Here is a 19,238-nt window from a genome sequence, read left to right as displayed (position 1 = left end):
ATGAGATAATATCTAATGGGTAAGATATTGAACTTATTACTATTGACATATGGATAATTGACCAAATATAAAGTATAAGAATTTTGGATTTTCGGATATCCAAAAATTTGAAGTACCAAATCCAATATCCAATCCGTAATCCAAAAATTTTAAAAATTAAATCCAAAATCTAATCCGTAATTCGAAAATCCAAACCAAAAATCTAAAATACTCAGGATTTCGATTTGGATTTCGAGTTTGCCCCAAACTATGTCCCCTACCTGGAACCACATTCCACGTTTTAAACAAAGAACTCTCACATAACTAATTGTCGGTATGTGAGAAGGTTAGACCAAAATTAAAAGTTTTAAAAATTGAGGGACCACAATTGTAATTGTTCCATTTTCCTTATGTCACTCTAGAGGAGCCTGGACTCGACAAAAATAACAACTGAAACCCCTCTCCCTAAAATACATTGATTTTCATAGCAACATTTCTTCGAGACAACCCTGTAAGTATTACGTATTCAATTTTCCTTGTTTTAGATTTTGGGTTACCATTAAATTCTCAAATTTTATTGAAGATTGATAGCTCGATTGATCTTTGTACGAGGATCTCTGGAATCTTAGTTACTACATTGGATCTGAATAAGATTGCAATGAAGAAATTTTGAAGCTGGGTTTGTAGATTTGGGTCTTTATGTGATTTTACTTTCATCAAACTTAGCCCTAGTGCAAGATTCTCGATTTTTCTGATTTGGGGTTTCTCTATGCTGCTTCAAGATTCAATTTTTCTGTGGATTCCGTATTGAATTTGATTAATTGCGTAACCCCAGAAGAAGAAAAAAAGAGAAATAAAAAGGACAAAGTTGTGTCCTTGTAAGCATTTTAGCAATAAAGTTAAGGAAGGAATTGTGAGTAGGTGGTTTCTTCAAAATGGGGAAACCATTATTTTATGAGATATTGGAAAAGCCAGCAACGAGTTGTGTGATTGGAATATGCAGTGCAATTTGGTTCTATATTCAGAAATCAAATATTGGTTATTCACATGTTGGTATGAGTTATGAAACTGCTGTGGAAGGTCATCATTGGAGGATAATAACATCAGCGTTTTCGCATATTAGTGTGCTTCATCTTGTTTTTAATATGAGTGCACTTTGGAGTCTTGGAGTTGTTGAACAATTGGGAGATATAGGTCTTGGGGTAGAGTACTATCTTCATTATACATTGGTTTTGGTTCTTCTTTCGGGCATGCTTGTCGTAGCAATGTACCATATTTTGATTCAGAAATTTAAGCTTGAGTATTTTCGAAGAGTTACTGCTGTTGGATATTCTTGTGTGGTGTTTGGGTGGATGACGATTCTTTCAGTCAAGCAACCGTCGTCAAAGCTGAATCTTTTTGGTTTTCTTTCACTTCCCATCAGTTTTGCGCCATTTGAGTCACTTATATTTACTTCTATTATTGTTCCTCAAGCGAGTTTTCTTGGGCATTTATCGGGAATCATTGTTGGTTATGCTGTTGGTTGGGGTCTGATACATGGGATGAACAATTACTGGGCGGTTACACTGCTGGGATGGACTGTGGTTGTGTTTGTTTTCAGTTTGAAAAAGTCTGCTACATTTGATTTGAACTTTCTTGAGATTGAACCTGTCACCGATCCCTCTTTGCCTTCTGTACGGTTTCTTGCAGCTGGAAATGGTAGAACTTTACAGATGAGTACATTAGCAGATACTGGCTCCAATCTTGTATAGCTTTCACTGCTTACTTGGGGATTACAATGTATTTATTAGTATTGGGATTTTGCAGAGGATGACTGGTTTACCTGCCCAGTAATCTCAACAATTGTCATTTAGACGACAATATGTTCATTGATTCTTGAAACACTCGTCTGTTTAGGTAACCACTGTCATGTTTAAGTGTGTTGGACAAAGCTGTTATTAACATATTTATAGATGCACCATAGTATTCCACCTAACACTAAATTTTTGTGGTTAGGTGCTTTAGCCATTGTGTTCCATCCATGCATGCATTCCAATTCTTTGTTAAATGATTTGGGAGGGTGACATTTGCAAATATCAAAAGAATTTCTGTTGTCTGTTTTTTAGGCTATGTAATGAACAATTATATTTACTGTTGTCAATTTCTGTCCATTATAATGCTTATTTTATTGCAGAGTAGACTCATGGATTTTGCTTATACTGTCAAAGCCTTTGTTGCGCGGACTCTCCAAAATGCTGCCTTACCTGTATCGGATCCTCCAAAAATGCACTACTTTTGGAGGATCTGACATGCACCAGGATATTTTTGGAGAGTCTGAGTAACATAGGTCAAAGCTTCAAGCTTAGTTGCTTATTCTGTGCTTTGTGCTACAACCCCACCCCCATTACTCTCCCATGAATTAAACAGAAAGCAAAGAAAACATGGAGACATTCAATACCTAGTCAAGAAAAGAGTCTTATGTTAAGGATGAAGATAGCCTTCAAAGAGAAAAAAGGACTGCTTCAACTATCTAAGTTTTGTTTATGAATGAAATTTGTCCCTTTGGGAAGTTTCCGGAAACTGCAAAAGAGATTTATTTGTCAATCTTGTCCTTGACAACAACAACAACAACAACAACAACCCAGTAAAATCCCACTAATGGGGTCTGGGGAGGGTAGTGTGTACGCAGACCTTACCCCTACCCCGAAGGAGTAGAGAGGCTGTTTCCGAAAGAACCTCGGCTCAAAAAAATAAAAAGACAAAATGACTACAAAGGGATCCAACACGAGGACTTCCCAGGGGGTCACCCATCCTAGTACTACTCTCGCCCAAGCACGCTTAACTTCGGAGTTCTGATGGGATCCGGTGCGTTAGTGCTGGTATGATCGCATCCTCAATCTTGTCCTTGAGAAAGCCTAATATGCAATTTCTTATAAAGTTTTACCTATTAAAACTTTTGGCCAGTGCTTGCCTCAGAATATAGAAGATACCAGATGTGCAGAAAACTCTTTGGACATGTAATTGGTTGCTAACTTAGTCGGTTAACTTTTCATTCTTTTCTTGGACTGTTTTAGTGATATACTTTAATACCTAGATCATTCTCCTAGTCCAGTCTCGTGAATCATTTCTTAGCTTTGTTAATAGGATGTATGCTCAAATTTTATCTCATGGAGTATATGTTTTCATGTTTAATCTTTATAGGACCTTATATTAGCTAGTTTTGGGTCAGGGAGTATCCTTGTACCTTCATTGAGCAGAATAAGTTGGAACCTGTTTTCTTAAATCTTTTGGAAAATCATAAATTTGCAATATTTGGAAGGTTCCCCCATATTAGGTAGTTTTGAGTCAGGTAATATCATTTGCTTTCATTTAGCAGGCGAGGCGAGGGGGTCTCCATCTCTGGTAAGATTTTGTCCAATAGCCGGTAATTTGACCCTTTCTTCCTCTGATGATTGACTCGACTCGTATTATCCTTTGCTTTATTACAGGTAGTCATTCCCCCGTTCCTTTAGTTTTTTGAAACTGTTTTTCTTAGATCTTCCGGAAGATCATAAATTTGCAGAATTCATTTATTAATCAGACTTCGTTTTAAGCCGCCAACAGAAGCATTTTGATTTGAACTTTTAGTTTTCTTTGCAAAATCATGGAGCTTCTGGTTGTGCAAGTCTAAGGGGTGTGCTTTCTGCGTTTTAAATCATGTAAATTTTGGTTTGTCCTCATGAGAGTATTTACTGTATTTGGTTTCTCTCTGTCTTTCTTCTTCTCTTTTTGCCTTTATTTATTTCTTCTGGCAAATATAGTTGTTCTATCCCAACATTTTCAATCAAAGAATATATTTCCTGACATCAAACAATATGGGGTTGTGAGTTGCTCTGATGGTAAGCAATTTAGACAAGGTGGGTTGCTCTGATGGTAAGCACCCTCCACTTCCAACCAAGAGGTTGTGAGTTCGAGTCACCCCAAGAGCAAGGTGGGGAGTTCTTGGAGGGAAGGATGCCGAGTTTCATTTGGAAACAGCCTCTCTACCCCAGGGTAGGGGTAAGGTCTGCGTACACACTATCCTCCCCAGACCCCACTAATGGGATTATACTGGGTTGTTGTTGTTGTTGTAAACAATATGGGGTTGCTGAAGAGAAAAAAAAAAGGAAAAGAAACAATGTATAGCCAATCAAACCCCTTCAAATTAGTATCCGGTTGTTACCGAGCAATCGATATAAACAAATAAAAATCAATATCAAGAATACAAATGAATGAGCAGCTGAAGAAGTGGGTTTTCAGAAAGAAATGAGAATGGCAGAGGCCAATACAGCCGAAGAATGTTACTGCAGTTTCGTGTCGCTAAATTTGCCACAGAGCTGTATGCATATGTTTGTAGTATATAATTCTACTGCAACAAGAGACCAATAGTAAGATTCCTCACGCCTGAAGCCATTGAACCTTTCAAGAAATTCGTCGAATTTACAGTGTGGAGGTCTGCGGTGTTCAAATATTAAGAAATGTATATATCAGTATATGCAGTAAGAATATGAGCAGATATTTGATGCGTATAACTTGAGCAACAGCCTTCATCTCAAACATCCAAGAAAGAATACAAGGAGGGAACTGTCTAATGAAGAACAGAAAGAGAGCAAGGGATATATTGCAAGGAAAATGACAATGTTGTCTTCATTGGAAAGAGGACATGATCCAAGAGAAAACCCTAATCTTGGTGTCCGGAGAAAAAATTTAAAAAAAAAAGGAGTCTCAGCAGCATGCCAGCAACAATACACGAGCTCCATATGCATGTTTAAACAATGAAATTAAAAACAAAATCTTTCTGAGAGATAATGTAACATGATGCTGCGTTAACATATTTATAAGAAAAACATTTGCAAATTATAACATTTTCTGTGGATTTTATATGCAGCATATGTTGGAAGAGTGACACTTGAAGGATAGCCAACACTGAAATAGGCAGTTATGATTGAAATCATTGTTTATATCCTTAATTAGAAGTCATTTGCAAAAAAGATATGCCAGTTACTACAACCATTGGCACTATACATAAGGGAAGCATCTCAATTGTGCGGTGTGAGAAGAGAAAAATAAGATATGTAAAATCTACTCTGGATGCATTACTGGTCAGAGGAATTCATTTTGGACATGATTTCAAAATCAACTTAAGAATCCACACTTCAGAGAAAACTTTCTTAAACTATATTTCTATGGATGGAAGAAACAATCAGAGGAAATCCAGAACAAAGGGAAACTAGTAACAATTTTGCTCAAAGAAATCATAACTACCATTCAAGAAGCTTTAACTGACTGAAGGAAAATTCTCAGGAAGAGGAAGAATTGGGAACTTTATATACAATGGAACTAAACCAAAAATCTTTTGCGTGATTTTCTCTTTGTGTTTTATTTTTGCTAACCCGAGGAAGGATGTAAAAGAAAACCTAGTAGACCAATTTTTAGTGTTGAAAAATTAGATCAAACCATGATTTGCCAAACTCTTAGCAGTTGCCATGCTTAGCAATGTAAAAAAGGTATTACCTTACCATGGTAAGTTTTATACAAAGGAAAAGATGAACTCGGAATTCAAAAATTTAGCCATGAAACAGGCGCTTACATTTTTTTTGGGGGGTGGTGGAGGTTGGGCGGAGGGGGGTGGGTTGCTCGCAATGTAGTCAAATTTAAAATAGAAAAAGTAAAACTAAAATGAGGAAGGAAAAATCATGTTTCTTCTACGTCAGGTATTTGATAAAGCGTCCTTAAAGTCTGAGATGACTTACCATTTTTTTGTATCTTCTTCGAACATCCCATTATCAACAGCCCCCTCTACATGTGATGAGCTGGAGCTACCATCTTGAGTATCTGTCTGAACACGGTGGGAGAAACTGTGCCCAAACGACTTCCATAACCTTGAAGAGAAAGAAGGCGGCAACTCTCCCATGTTCCCATCAGATGGCATTTCAACTGGCCTTGCTGAAGTGGTTTTCAGCTCTGAAAATCTTACAGCTCCTAAAATCCGTTCTGGTAGTTCTGGTTGAGCTTGACTCTCAATAAGGAAAGCTAAATCAACAGTAAGAGATGATAGATAATTAAATGCGAGATGAACAATTGCATTTGCTATCACAGAAGATCCAATATCAATATCTACTTCTATGAAGTCGTCTGCTATACAGTAGTTGCAAGTCAGCGCACGACCAATTACGCATATAGCTTGCTCCCCAACTGCCTTTCTTACAATCCAAGGTCCTTTAACAATATTTGCTATCAATTTAAGCCTTCTAGTTCTAAATGCATCATCCCCTTTCAAGAACTGCTCCATTAAAGACCCTTCGGGGACAGGCTCAAGACCCACAAAATATGCAACGGCACTATAATTTTCCTTACTAGGAACTTGCAAGTTGAAAACCCAAATAAAGGGCTTGTGACCAGTTGGATTTTCCTCTTGAAGAGCCCTCCTGATACGGTGTGCTGGACTATTCAGGAGACCAGAAATCTTTTTGGGACCTTTAATCCAGTCAAAACCAAGAGGTTTTAGAAGAAATTCCCCCCCACGAACTTTAACCTTTGTTGAAAAGTATTCTGGACCTCTTACCATGAAACCGTTCCCCGGTGGAGAAGCCCAACCATTTGAGCAGTCATCTGGGTCCAGAAGGGGAACGGCACCTTCTGATTTCACCCTCTTTATCCATTCAGGTTCATCATCGCCATCAAGATTGGCCATATGCAATGAAAACTATCTGTACGGCACCACCTTAGTTTATGATTAGAGGATTTTATTACCAGGATGTAGAATCGATATACCAAAAACAGTACTTCAAAGTTTCTAGAATGTAAAAAGCTGGAGAGTAGCTTCCCTCAAACTTAGAGATCTCAATAACAAATTCAAAAAGAGTGAACAATTTAACAGATAAGTGGCATTATGAACAGAAGATGTACAAGAGATGGGCCATGCCAAAACTGTGACAAAAATGGACGATCAATGTGCATGTTCTACTCATGCACTTATTTGACATCCCTCTGCATCACCATACTGTTTTATAGCCCTAAAGTCTCGAGTTATGAGATAGCCAGTGATTATAGGCTATTCGCCAAACATAATACTAGTATTTACAGTCCCTTTACATTTCATAAACTGACATCTTTCTGATGAAATTGCTGTTTCTTTCCACAACCAAATTCTGAATATGCTGACTCGCGTATCTTGAACAACTGCAAAATGATAAACCTTGCTATGTCACCGCTACAGTTTACACCTTTCAATTTTAGAGTACATTAACTTTATAACCTATCAGGAAGCAATAGTTGCAAAACTGGGACATCTTTTTCTTGTAGTCGGAACACTCTAAACTACACTATTTATCTGAGTAGTAAGAATCAGTGTCGCTGGTGTACCCACGCACCAAACAACTATACACTGATTTGAGTCCTCCCTTTAACATCTTTACCCTCATGGATCCAGATCTGATCACCTAAATCTAGTTTTTACTAGTATTCTGATGCCTATTCATTTTCCTAATAGTCATGCTTTTACCCTTATCTCAGTTCAAATTTCTGTAGATTAGTCCTTCCATTAAGAAACGCATTCTTACCTGGCACATTCTTGATAAGAAAAGGTTTTAGGAGGTTTCACTGTCAAACTGTGGTCACACATTGATCTTGACTGCTGGAGACAGGAATGCAAGTTCATAGAAAAGGCTTCAATGTGCCTTCATAATTTGTTAATATATAATCTTAACTAGTTCACAGTGTCATTCGCTTGTTGGCTTGCATGCTTGCAGTCTAGGAGAATTGCAGTCCGTTACAAGCCGCTTCTTTCCATTTCAAATCATTCAATACAAAGGTGCTCTTTAAAGCTAGCCTGATAAAAATCAATATACTTGTATATGTGCCCAATAAGGTTAGCCAGATTCGGGCTCATCGAAAGCAGTTTCTATCTACATCTCTTTCTTCCTTAGTTTCCACCCTTCCATCTGTTTTTCAGGCTTCTTTCAGTTGGCCATGGCTTCACTGGCTGAAGTGATACGTGGGCTCAAAAGTAGAAGTTGTTCTCTTTAATAACGACAAAAATAGGACCAAGATTTATATAGTTGAAAAAGATTCATGAAGAAATAAGAAAAATACAACACAGAGGCACCTTCAATACAACCCTAAACTTGCTTATTACATCTTAATCATTTGCATAATCTTACCACCAAAAAAAGGAATTAAGTGACCAAAATTCCAACACCATAAGACTAATGGTATCTTCTTATTTTCCCAATCTATAAGTTACTATTTTCTCAACTAAACTTGGCACGTATAAACCATTTAGGAAACATGTGAACCTAAAGTGAGTTCGTTTTCCTAAGATGGGTGACCTTCTGGAATGTCCTTGGCAACACATTCCTCACTTTTTCAAAAGTTCTATTAGTTGAAAGAAAAGGAATCCATTTTGAAACTTCATCCAACAGAGACAGATTTCCTTATCCAATTTACGTCTTTCAGTACCACACTTTCTAAGAATGGAATTAGTGAAATTTCAAATAGTACCACTACCGATGGAGCTGGCTGTTGGAGCAGAGATCCAAGGATATTCTTTTTTTTTATCGGTGCAAAGATTTAAGGATATTGCAGAAAGTTACCCTCATTAAAAATATTAACTTTACATTATCTAGGGCTTATATTCTATATACATGTCTATGTACAAGATCATATCTTTATCCTTGCAAGAATATACCCTTCTAAAAATTAGTCTGGATCTTAGAAATACAAATTTGTTATTTAGATAAAGAAAATAAGAGAACTTGCATATAGTATATAGCTATAACATGAATTCAATGATTCAATTATCTTAATTTTCCAAGAAATACCCACAACATATAGCATTCTGGCCAAGCTAATGAACCTATTAGATGCACACTTCATCTAATTCTAGGAATAAATTTTCTAAAATCCCAATTCTCCTGTTATGTTTCTCAATTACATTCCTACATATTACCTGTCAGTTGCATTTCTAAAAATACCCAAATAAACAAATACTACAAGAAATGATTAATATAAATAACTCACAGCTAAAAGAAGTATGAGTTAAACTAAGAACAAAACTGGGGTTTGGGGGGAGGGAAAAGATTAATGAAATTGAAAACAAAAACATACCCTGAAAGAGTTTGATCAGGTGTTCTGTTTGTAGAGTGATCGCGCAAATGGAATTGTCAATATGGAGGAGAAAAACTCCACAAAAAAAAAAAAAAAAATTAAATTTGTTGGGTTGTGGGAATTAAACTATTTCAGGAAAAGAACAAAAAGTGACTCTTCTCTTCAAGATGATTGGAGGTGAAAGAAGTGACAGAGAAGATGCAGATTCTAGTGTAGAGGACTCTCTTTCCTTTTCATTTTATTTACTTTTTTTGTCTTTTGACATTTAAAATTATTTGCTTAATACAAAGCTCGAGTATTTGGGAAGTTATACCGTTTTTTGTTGACTACGATTTTCTTAAGCTTTTTATATATTTTAAAATATTAACTATGATCACTTATACTTTTCATGTAATTTTAAATATAAATTTTATTATAAGAGATTTAATAATATGTATTTGAATTCACACAAAAAAATGAAGTACTACTTTATGTGGTTTATCCTTTCCTTGGCACTTTGAACTCCTCCACATAAATTGATTTGAGACAGAGAGAGTACCAACTTTATCTTTCAGACTAAATGGTTAAATCTACCAGTCACACGACATAAGTGGATGCCTCTACTTTATTACTTTTTCTATAAAAGCTTTATTAACGAAAACCATTTCTTTAGGGCAAGAACTCCTTTGTGGTTTGTTTTACTTTACTCTTAAAAAGGTAAATGGAATTCCCGTTGTAAAAGTTATAAAAAATCGACATTCACTTGCTTAGGTGAGTTAGCCAAACATAGTCTTGAAGACGAGAGGACATGGAGTCATAAGTTGTATACATGCAAGAGGTAAGCACAGTTTGAAATGAATAAAAACATGAAATATAATTCAGAATTCATAGGCAAACGTTGGAAATTAGTTCCACCCTGCAATTTTTCTCAAAGTGATAACAGATTCAGAACAGACAGTTATAAGACAAAACCAACAGATATCCTCACATGCCTCAAATATAATTAGTAGTAATATGTGAACACTGACACTATGAGAGAAATACCGTAAATTACATTTGATGTCTTAAAAAAGACCACCACAAAGAATATTGGTAATATATGAAGAAAAACATGTCGAGCACAATGACTTGCCATAGAATGGAACTAGCACAATTTTCAACTAAAAAGTCAATGACCCTACAATGTAGTACTAAAATGCAGATGAAGCTAACCAACCTAATTAAGAGTAATAAGCTGTGCTACATGAAAAACACATGATGTTTTTGAAACATAGAGAGACTTTGAGCTAGATGAAAACACATGATGATTCTGAAAAAATAGATCAACTCTATACTCTCTGGCCAACAATGCCTGTGTGTTTTTCAATCCTTTGATATAGCACTAGTATCAGAAGCATTGTCATTTTGAGGAGATGACAGTGAACTTCTCGAATTCATATCTCCTGCTTGGTGCAGTTGTTCTTGCAGTTGTTGCTGGTGTTGCAACTGTTGCTGCTGCTGAAACTGGTGGAGCTGATGTTGCTGAAACTGGTGTTGTTGCTTATGAGAATGTATCTGGAGCTGCTGAAGCTGTTGCGCAGCCAACAACGTATGCATCGCATGGTTGTTAGAGTAAAATTGCTGATTGCCTCCGAAGGATGTTGGGAAGTTCATCATAGGTCCGCCATTTGCAATGCCTTGTCCAGTTAGCACTTTCAGATGCTGTATCTCCTCCTTTAGAGCGTCATTCAATGCTATATATAGAAAATAAAGAAGAAGAAGAAAAACAGAGCAGAATATTAGAAACCCTCCAGACAAAAACCCAAACTACTTTTGCCCTCAGTGTTTTTTTGATACATTAAAGAAACTAAGAAAACATTTAAGCAAATTCATAAATCAATGAGGATGATTTCGGACAGATAGCAATGACTTGTCTACTAATCATTCGTAGCACATCCGGCACTAGGAACTCAAGACATCAACCTCTTCCAAAGGTGTAAATTGCCAGACTTGTAAAACATGCACATTGAACAAGATGAAGAGCTCGTAGAGTAATTTAGACAATTTCTAGAGAAACATCTTGCGACAATTTATGCGTACTGCAGATTAGCAAGGAATTAAACTAGCAAAAATCTGCTAAGGTCTGAAAGTTGCAAGTTCTTTTTCCTTGTTGTGAAAAAAATTGACCATTAGTAGTAGTTGAGTGTGTATGCCTAATTTGTTCAATAATTTGTACAGTGATAATATATTTTTCGTGGAAAATATTATGTAACTAGTTTAAATTAGTAGATTATGAATTGATATAGTAGTGATAAATTAAGCAAATCAAAAACACATGAGTTACATAGATTATTATAGTATTATATTTCTTGAGGTAAAAAATATATAAGCGAAAAAAGTATTGCTTTTAGTGAAAGTTTATTTTGGAATGTTTTTGCTAATATTCAAACTTGGACAAAATCAAAATGCAACAATTAGATATGAATTCAAACAATCAAAATAATAACAAGATACTACTTTTTTACAACCAAAAAATTTAATATGCAACCAATCAAATATATAAAAAAATGCTACTAATGGTCGAATTTTTTTCACAAATAAAAAGGATTTAAATTATTGTTTTTTGCTCACATAACAAGTGAACTTGTTCTATTATTCAAACTTGGATGTAATCAGAATGTAACAATTAGACATGAAATCAAAATAGAAAACAAATAAAATCTATAACCAATCAAAATATAACAATATACTATTTAAAATCTAGGGCAAAAAAAAATTGGGAGAACTAAAACTTACTTGAAGTCTTGAACAATAACAACCCTGCTACTACTTCTACTGGGAATAGTGTGATTTTTTTGGGCCAAAATAGGGTTATTTTTCCGGTGAAAATTGAAGGGAAATAGGAAATTTTCAGGTGAAAATGGTGGAAGGCGACTGAAATGGAGAAGGTGGAGGGTTTAACAGTTACAAGGAAAACGCATTCAAAGCGCACACTTTCAGTATTGAGACTGAAGGCGTGGTCAGCAAGCACACCTTCAGTATTAACACTGAAGGCGCGAGCAACAAGCACACCTTTAGTATTAATACTGAAGGCGCCGTCAACGAAAGCGCCTTTCATCAAGCTGAATCGCGTCAGGGTTGAATTTACACAGAAGGCGCGGTACTCTATATAGCCTTCTGTGTAAATTTTAAAATAATTGCACCTTTTCAAATTATACTTAACGGAGGCGTTAATATTACAAGAAGAAGGCCCGCTAGTGTGTTGTGCCTTCACCATTAGCGTAAAAATAATTCTAACAAACCCATATATTGTAGTAGTGCTCCATTCTTCACCATTTAATTAAAGCCTTCTATATTGAATATTGGTCTTCTACAGTTTTTCACTTAAACTTTTAGCCATTCACTTTTTCTGTTTCCGGCCTTTCCCCCCTTTTGGAAAGGAGAGCGTGGTACACGTGAAGGAGTAGCTCAACTGAGAAGTGAATTAAGACAAATATTATTTATAAGGAAACCTCCCAGCACATTCACATGCCAAAAGTCGCGCGATACGAATTCCCCTTTTTACCCAAGTTGGGAGATGAATCAGTTATTCAGGAATTCCTGTTTAAGGAATTTACAGATACAGAAAAGTAGCATAGCTACTAATCTTAGAGAAGTGTTTTCCAAGGCTTATGTTTCTCAGTAGTAAGTAAAATAAATTTCATTTCATCATCCACATAGAGTTGCATCCGGAATCTGGCTGAAGAAGTTGGAAAAAAGCTGAAGAGATCATGGAGATGAAAAAAATTCAGAGAGAGACAAGGAAATTTATGTTAGGAAAGTGTTCTAATCAGCCTAGTATGATCTTCTACTGAGTACAAGGAAATAAGGTCCTGTTGAGTTCAATGCTGTCAAAGGCATTACAAGGTGAATTTATAGCCTATTGGTGTCTTCTAACCTATCCATTTTTTAATGGATGAAACAGAGTATTACCTAATACATGGGCGGTGCCCATCATGAGACTAAATATATGAGTTTCTCAATATTTACTTGGCAACCAGGTCCTATTAAAAAACATGTTTAGCCTTGTAAGGTAATATGTGGTGCGTTGGTTTCTGTACAACAAGATCAGAATTACTAGTATTTTTTACCAAAACATCAATACTACACTGGATGTGAAAGTGATGAAGTAAATCAAAATTAATTTCACTTTCTTCTCAACTCGCGGAAAAAGTTTCAGAAATCAACAATAGCCTAAACCCAACCAGACCTTAATTTGCATTTGACCAATAATCCCCTTTTGAATCAGCTTGAATGGTCAAACTAAATATATTCAAGAATACCAATGAAGAAATGGCAACCACTATCCAGACAGATGAAAAGACAATGTCTAATGGGGAAAATATTACTGAAGTAATGTTCAGATTCTTACCATCTTGCAAGTGCACCTGTTGTTCCATTGTTTGTAAACGCAGTTTAAGTTCACTGTTTTCAGCAGTCAGACCATTTGTATCCCTCTGTTTCATGTGGAAACAAAAGCAGACATCTCAGAATTCATAATCTTATAATACACGTAGAGAAAAAGTTAAAGATACATATATCTGTACATTTCTACAAATGCAAGCAGATGCTGCAGACACTAGACCAGGCACTTATCTACAAGCATCACTTCAATTACACCCAAACCCGTGTTCGACAACAGAAAGCAAACACAAATAAAAAGAGGAACAGAAACAAACAATTACAGGGCAGTGAGAGCAACTGATATGCACCTGCAATAGGGTCAACTGAGCAGACAAAGTAGTTGTTTCTGTTTGCAAAGTCTGCACTTTTCTCTCAAGTTCTGTTATATACCTCATTTTCCTTTCCTTTGATCTTGCAGCTGACTGCCTGTTGGCCCAAATCCTGTTGCACAGCATAAACAAAGACAATGATGAGAGAGAATACAACTGGAGATTTGTTTAAGTGAAACGAACAGTTCGACTGGGACAACCAAACTAAGCTTAGAATACTGAGCCATCCCATGATACCGTCTCTTTTCTCTAATCTTAGTGGCATGGTCACCCTATAAAGAAAAACATTCAATGGCATTTGTCTTTATATTAGCCCTATAAAGACGATATACACCTCTCACACTTCACATGGTTTCTGTTGCCTGCTTCAAACTCCCTGGAGGGGCCCACAGTTTTGATCTTACATATTCTCTCTCTCTTTTCCCAGCCTCCCTCTAATTGACAAACAAGTCCAAATTTCCTAGAAGGCAGGGGGGGAGGGGCAGTGGCAGTGTGCCCTCCTCACCAACAATGGAGGCCAACTTTAGCTAATTTAGAGGAGTCAAGAAAGCTGGATTTTGGTTCTTAGAGGTGGATTTCTACACACCATAAATGAAATCCAACTTCTGGGGAGATTCCTCTTCTGTAGGCTCAAGGAGAACAGGAGAGAACAAGAAATAGAACAGAAATGTTCTGGGGAGTGTGAGGCACTTGTTGACACAGTTACGGTAGAGCCGTAGAGGGCCAGAAGGGCCTTGTCTCTCTATACTCTTTTATTTTCCTTTCTAACAACTTTCATCACTTCACCATCTTCTTTGGCCATTGAAGGGAAAAACTTGATAGAAGAGACCATAGGCAAACCTTTAGAAGTATGATGACAAAACTGTAACCAAAAAGATTGAGAAGCAAGTGCTAAGCAACATATAGATAAAATGCCTCACTACCAATGGAATAAATGATTATCTTCATACCAGTGTTTTTCAGAGCGCGAAGCAGAAAAAAGTGACAGGGCCCTGCTTAGCTTAAAGCGTGAAGCGAGAAGCGGGGGCGCTCCCTTCATTGAAGTGAAGTGCATTTTTTTAAGAAATACCAAAATAAACCAAAAGTGTATATGTCTCTCTCTCTCTCTCTCTCTCTCTCTCTCTCTCTCTCTCTCTCTCTCTCTCTCTATATATATATATATATATATATATATATATATATATATATATATATATATATATATATATATATATATATACACACACACACACACACACACTTGATAAAGAAAAAAATTCAGAAACATCTATTGTAACTCAAAAAAGGCTATTGAAAAAACGGATTGAAACAAAGAAATATGCAGCTTGGGCTTAAATTAGCAAACTGAAAATGGCAAATTCTATTAAATTAGCACACTGAAAAAAATGAAGAAAGATAAAAAAATATAAAAGCTGAATAAGAAGAAATAAGAGAAGAAGAAAAAAGGGAAAAAGAAAAGCTTGAAGAAGAAAGAATGGAGAAAAAAGAGCTGCCAGCGAAAACTACACAGCAGCAAAAAACCTTACCAGCGAAGAAGAAAGAAAAAGAAAATTACGGATGAAAAAATTTGAACCCTAGGTTGAAGTCTGATGAACACATGAGGTCGCCTCTATGTGTATAATGCTCTTCAGCTTTTCTTTTCTTTTCTTTTTTTAAAAAAAAACAAGTCCCAGCTTTCTTTTTTCTTCCAACTAAGTCCCTTTTCTAAAAAACAGAGAAGACCCGATCATTTCAGCCTCACTTGACGCTTCAGACTATGAAGCAGTCGCTTCATTAACCTTGCCTCGTCTCGCCTCGTTTCACACTCTTGTCACACCCTTGAAGCGCTTCAGCATCGCTTCGCTTGCTGCTCGCTTTTTACAATGCTGCTTCACACGGAGCAGGCATTTGCAAAACAGCACTGTAGCATTAAATCTAAAACTTTTTTCAAAAACATATTCAGGAGGCTCATAGTTTAGGGCCCTCCCTCCCTAATCTGCCCCTAAACCTCCACATAAAGATTTCATCCCAAGCAAGACCATGCACCAGAAAAGAAAAATGCAATGGTATAGCCAAGCTAAAGTAACGTGAAACAGACTGCAAACTTAAATGAGCAACAACATTTCCATCTAAAGCCTTACCGCTTGGCACGTTTTGGATCAACCAGAGCGAGTTCAGCAAGCTTCGCTGCAGACGTTGCTTTCTTAGTTTCAAGTGGAGATGCCTCGTCTACACCTGACATAAGCATCTCCGGCTTGATTGTAGTTGAACCATCCATGGACTGGCTATGCTGATGTCTAACCCTTGGCTTCGCGCTAACAGTGGGGCCCAAATTATCTGACCCTGAAGCTGCTGAAGCCATTGCTGGAATTTGCAATGAACCTGAAGCTGCAGCTGCCGAAGAAGAAGACTCGCCCACTTGAAAGTCAGAAGACACAGATGAAGAATTAAACTTATCCATGTCAAGGTACATTGAGAGGAAGTCCTCCTCAGTCTCATCCGACAGAGACGGTCCATCCAGTCCACCAACAACACCAAGATCACTATCAAAGCTGATATCATCAGGAAGAGTAAGAATCTCCGAGTGGGCACGCCGATGACCAAATTTCTTAGGCGGGTTATCAGGCATTCGGCTTATATCATGACTAAATCGGCTAGAATCAGCCGACAAACCATGACCAAAATGACCTGATTCTGAAGCATTTCCAGGTCCTAAGGGAGGTAAATTAGCTAATCCAGATTGTTCCAACTTTGCATTGGAACTACCCCCAGGAGGTGAAAACAATGAGTATCTCCCGAATGGAGGCAATGAACCTACTGCATGGCTTGAAGACTTATCCTTATCCATATAAGTTCTCCCAGCCCACACAGTATATATTATAAAACCTACCTTTCAGGTTAATGATCTTCAAATGCTAAAATATCACAGAGCCAAAAAATCCAACTTTTACACATATACAATCCAGACCGAACAACCTTGATAACAGAAACACAAAAATCAACAGGTAATAATTCGTTGTTCGCTTAAAGCAAGAACCTTCTCACAATGTAAGTTATTTTTTTCTGCATCTAAAATCCTGAGGTATTCAAATTCCACCAAAACTTAGCTATAACAGAACATGAAACCCCTTGCTGAGACCCTGTAGATTTCACAAATACTGAGCAAGCTTATCTCAGATCAATTTCCTCTGTAAAATGCAACCTGAAAAATGGAAGAAGAAAAAAAAGAAAATGAGTAAACCCCAAAACATCTTTGATACAAAAAAGGGAATTTTTATTATCAGAATCTTAGATTCAAGAAAAAAATACAAACCCGGAATTCAAAGAACAAAGAAATTTGAAACCTTAACAACCCTTTTGAAGAATTTAACACACACAAAAAAGGACAAAATGCAGAGCACCAAAATGAAAGAGATAGGCAATAAAGAAAACGAAAAAAAAATTACAAATTTATTTTTAAAAAGAAAAAAGAGGAGAAGAAGAGAAATTCTTACACGGTTTCGATTAGATCTCCAGAAAAGGGAAAATCTGAAAGGGCAAACAGAATCAAGCAGCTTTGCACATTGGGAATAAATCATACGCTAGAGAGAAAAAGAGAATGAGAAAGGAAAAAACTTAGGAGAGAGGATAAAGAAAGCAGAGAAGGCAAAATCTGAGAAGAGTGTGCTGCGCCTGCGGTGGAAGGAAAGTACAAATTTGTAATTTTAATAATGCTACGGACATGCTATAAATTCGGACAGGGATTCATATCCGGACATGTTCCGACATGTTGACATGGGCACCTTATTCTTTTGGAATCATTGCACTTTTGATCCTCAGTTATTGATGAATTAGTCAATTTTGGTCCTTGCAATATAAGCATGTTTTATCTTGAATTGATAAAAATGATTCTGTGCCTTTACATATGTTATATTTGAATATTTTTAGAATTACATTAACCTCAAATATAGAGTAATCAAAAAATATTTAATAATTTAACAGGTAATATTTCATTAAATCTCTAAAAATTCAAAAGTATAAGAATCAGAAGTACACGTCATTAAGATTCAATATGCTTAACATAATTACGGTTTGAAGTTCAATCAGATAATAATTACTGTAAAACTGTTGAGATTTCAACTCATATATTGTCATTAGTGAATGTTGTTTAACAATGCGAAAATAATAAGAAAATAGAGAATGATATAATCCGTATATTCACCAATTGCTTAGTATTGCTATCCGAGATGGTTCAAAACTGCTAAAAACGGTGTCTGAATCGATAACGACACAAGTTTCTGAATTATTCCACAGCATTCAGTGTATTCCTTGCAAAAAATTTAAAACGACTCAAAGTAGCACTTTTTAGAATTAATGCTCAAACAGTAATATTCATGAAAGATAACTTAAGTACCAAAGTGGCAAGAAACAATACTGCTAACAAGTAGAGTGTATGATATGCTTTCAAGTTGCAGTTAAACATCATTTTTTGGACTGGATATTTGTATCTGTATACGGTTAAAATTGGGCCCACCCGATTTTACTGTATGACCGAGACCAAGAGTTTGCATCGAAGGACGACTTCGAAGTGGATCGGATCGAGGCACGAAGACAAGGTACCGAGATCGAAATTCGAGGCACCTGCCAAGATCGAGACCAGCAGCAATCGAGACCAAACAAGACAGTCATCGAGCAATACCGAAAATAGCGAAATAACGGAAAAGCGAGATATCCGCGACTGGTCGAAGATCATGACGGAAATCTCGGAACGGATCGAATCCAGAACGATTGTTTAGTTAATCATGGGATTTCCTTCGGTAATTAGAATTGTACCATATATAGAATTCATCTACTATATAAAAGGAGGTTCTAACCATTTGTAGGGCACGGAGAAAAAAGCAATATAATTTTCTTTCTCGCTCACGCTCTTGTTCTTCAGCTTATCGTATTTTTATTGTCCTTGCATCCACCAATTCGAGGGTATTACAACTCAAGGGCTGAGTTCTATTCAAACACTGGTTTGATTTGCCTTATAGTTCAATTCTGTCTTTAATCTTCATATTTATCAATTGGTATTAAGTGAAATCATGTCTCCTAAAATTCACATTATAAGTTTAATTGTTATCCAATTTCGAGGATAAACAGTTTGGCGCCCACCGTGGGGCTAAGGATAATAGTGATTGCTAAATACTGATTTCAATAGCACACACTACTTTATGCTTGTTCTTGTAAGTGTTTTTGTTTTCAGGAAAAAACATGCCAAACTCACAAACGACACCCACACATGGTGACAACAGTTTCGGATTTCACGGGGAGAACAACAATATATCTGCCCCAGGAATTGAGGTGCCTCAGGCTAATCTCGAGGGAGTACCAATTGCACACCCAATCAACATCAGTTCACATATCGCCCTAAATATAAATTTGGGCGTTGATCCCGAAGGTAGCGTACGCAGGGAAGGTCGA

General features: G+C 36.6%; 3 protein-coding genes and 1 non-coding gene across 8 annotated transcripts; 1 reads left to right on the top strand and 3 right to left on the bottom strand.

Moving 5' to 3' along the window:
- The first annotated feature begins 399 nt into the window (after positions 1-399).
- Positions 400-2,154, top strand: LOC107760645 (RHOMBOID-like protein 13). Its single transcript, XM_016578731.2, has one exon. The coding sequence runs from the start codon at positions 915-917 to the stop codon at positions 1,728-1,730; it is 816 nt and encodes a 271-aa protein (XP_016434217.1). The 5' UTR covers positions 400-914; the 3' UTR covers positions 1,731-2,154.
- A 578-nt stretch (positions 2,155-2,732) lies between these two features.
- LOC142176814 (5S ribosomal RNA) lies at positions 2,733-2,851 on the bottom strand. The gene has a single exon (XR_012705622.1). It is a non-coding gene; the product is annotated as a 5S ribosomal RNA (ribosomal RNA).
- Positions 2,852-4,117: 1,266 nt separating this feature from the next.
- Positions 4,118-9,324, bottom strand: LOC107760643 (protein ENHANCED DISEASE RESISTANCE 2-like). 5 transcript variants are annotated; one of them, XM_016578728.2, is made up of 3 exons: positions 9,085-9,296; positions 5,730-7,158; positions 4,118-4,431 (listed from the first exon to the last, which is right to left on the bottom strand). In XM_016578728.2, coding segments are annotated over exons 2-3 (942 nt in total). In that variant the 5' UTR covers positions 6,671-7,158; positions 9,085-9,296; the 3' UTR covers positions 4,118-4,430. The 5 variants fall into 5 exon arrangements, with proteins under 5 accessions (XP_016434214.1, XP_016434215.1, XP_016434216.1 ...); XM_016578729.2 differs by having other exon boundaries at positions 5,730-6,700; positions 9,085-9,223; XM_016578730.2 differs by having other exon boundaries at positions 5,730-6,686; positions 9,085-9,223.
- An 853-nt stretch (positions 9,325-10,177) lies between these two features.
- LOC107760642 (putative transcription factor PosF21) lies at positions 10,178-17,510 on the bottom strand. The gene is made up of 5 exons (XM_075244232.1): positions 17,290-17,510; positions 15,935-16,995; positions 13,794-13,926; positions 13,454-13,538; positions 10,178-10,796 (listed from the first exon to the last, which is right to left on the bottom strand). Exons 2-5 carry the CDS (start codon positions 16,639-16,641, stop codon positions 10,426-10,428), a joined length of 1,296 nt encoding a protein of 431 aa, XP_075100333.1. The 5' UTR covers positions 16,642-16,995; positions 17,290-17,510; the 3' UTR covers positions 10,178-10,425.
- Between the last annotated feature and the right edge of the window lie 1,728 nt (positions 17,511-19,238).

The sequence above is a fragment of the Nicotiana tabacum genome, chromosome 22 (genome assembly GCF_000715075.1).
Source record: "Nicotiana tabacum cultivar K326 chromosome 22, ASM71507v2, whole genome shotgun sequence".
NCBI classification, from domain to species: Eukaryota; Viridiplantae; Streptophyta; class Magnoliopsida; order Solanales; family Solanaceae; genus Nicotiana; species Nicotiana tabacum.
The sequence above is the reverse complement of the archived record's forward strand: the minus strand, read 5'-3'. Positions and strand labels throughout refer to the sequence as shown.

What these genes read in the sequence shown, in the direction of transcription:
- LOC107760643 (XM_075243995.1), bottom strand. Translation starts at nt 6,670, where the DNA reads ATGGCCAATCTTGATGGCGATGATGAACCTGAATGGATAAAGAGGGTG.
- LOC107760645 (XM_016578731.2), top strand. Translation starts at nt 915, where the DNA reads ATGGGGAAACCATTATTTTATGAGATATTGGAAAAGCCAGCAACGAGT.
- LOC107760642 (XM_075244232.1), bottom strand. Translation starts at nt 16,641, where the DNA reads ATGGATAAGGATAAGTCTTCAAGCCATGCAGTAGGTTCATTGCCTCCA. An exon ending in CTCAGTTGACCCTATTGCAG is followed by an intron (nt 13,539 to 13,793) that starts GTGCATATCAGT and finishes CACATGAAACAG; the next exon opens with AGGGATACAAATGGTCTGAC. An exon ending in ACAGGTGCACTTGCAAGATG is followed by an intron (nt 10,797 to 13,453) that starts GTAAGAATCTGA and finishes TTCTATATATAG; the next exon opens with CATTGAATGACGCTCTAAAG.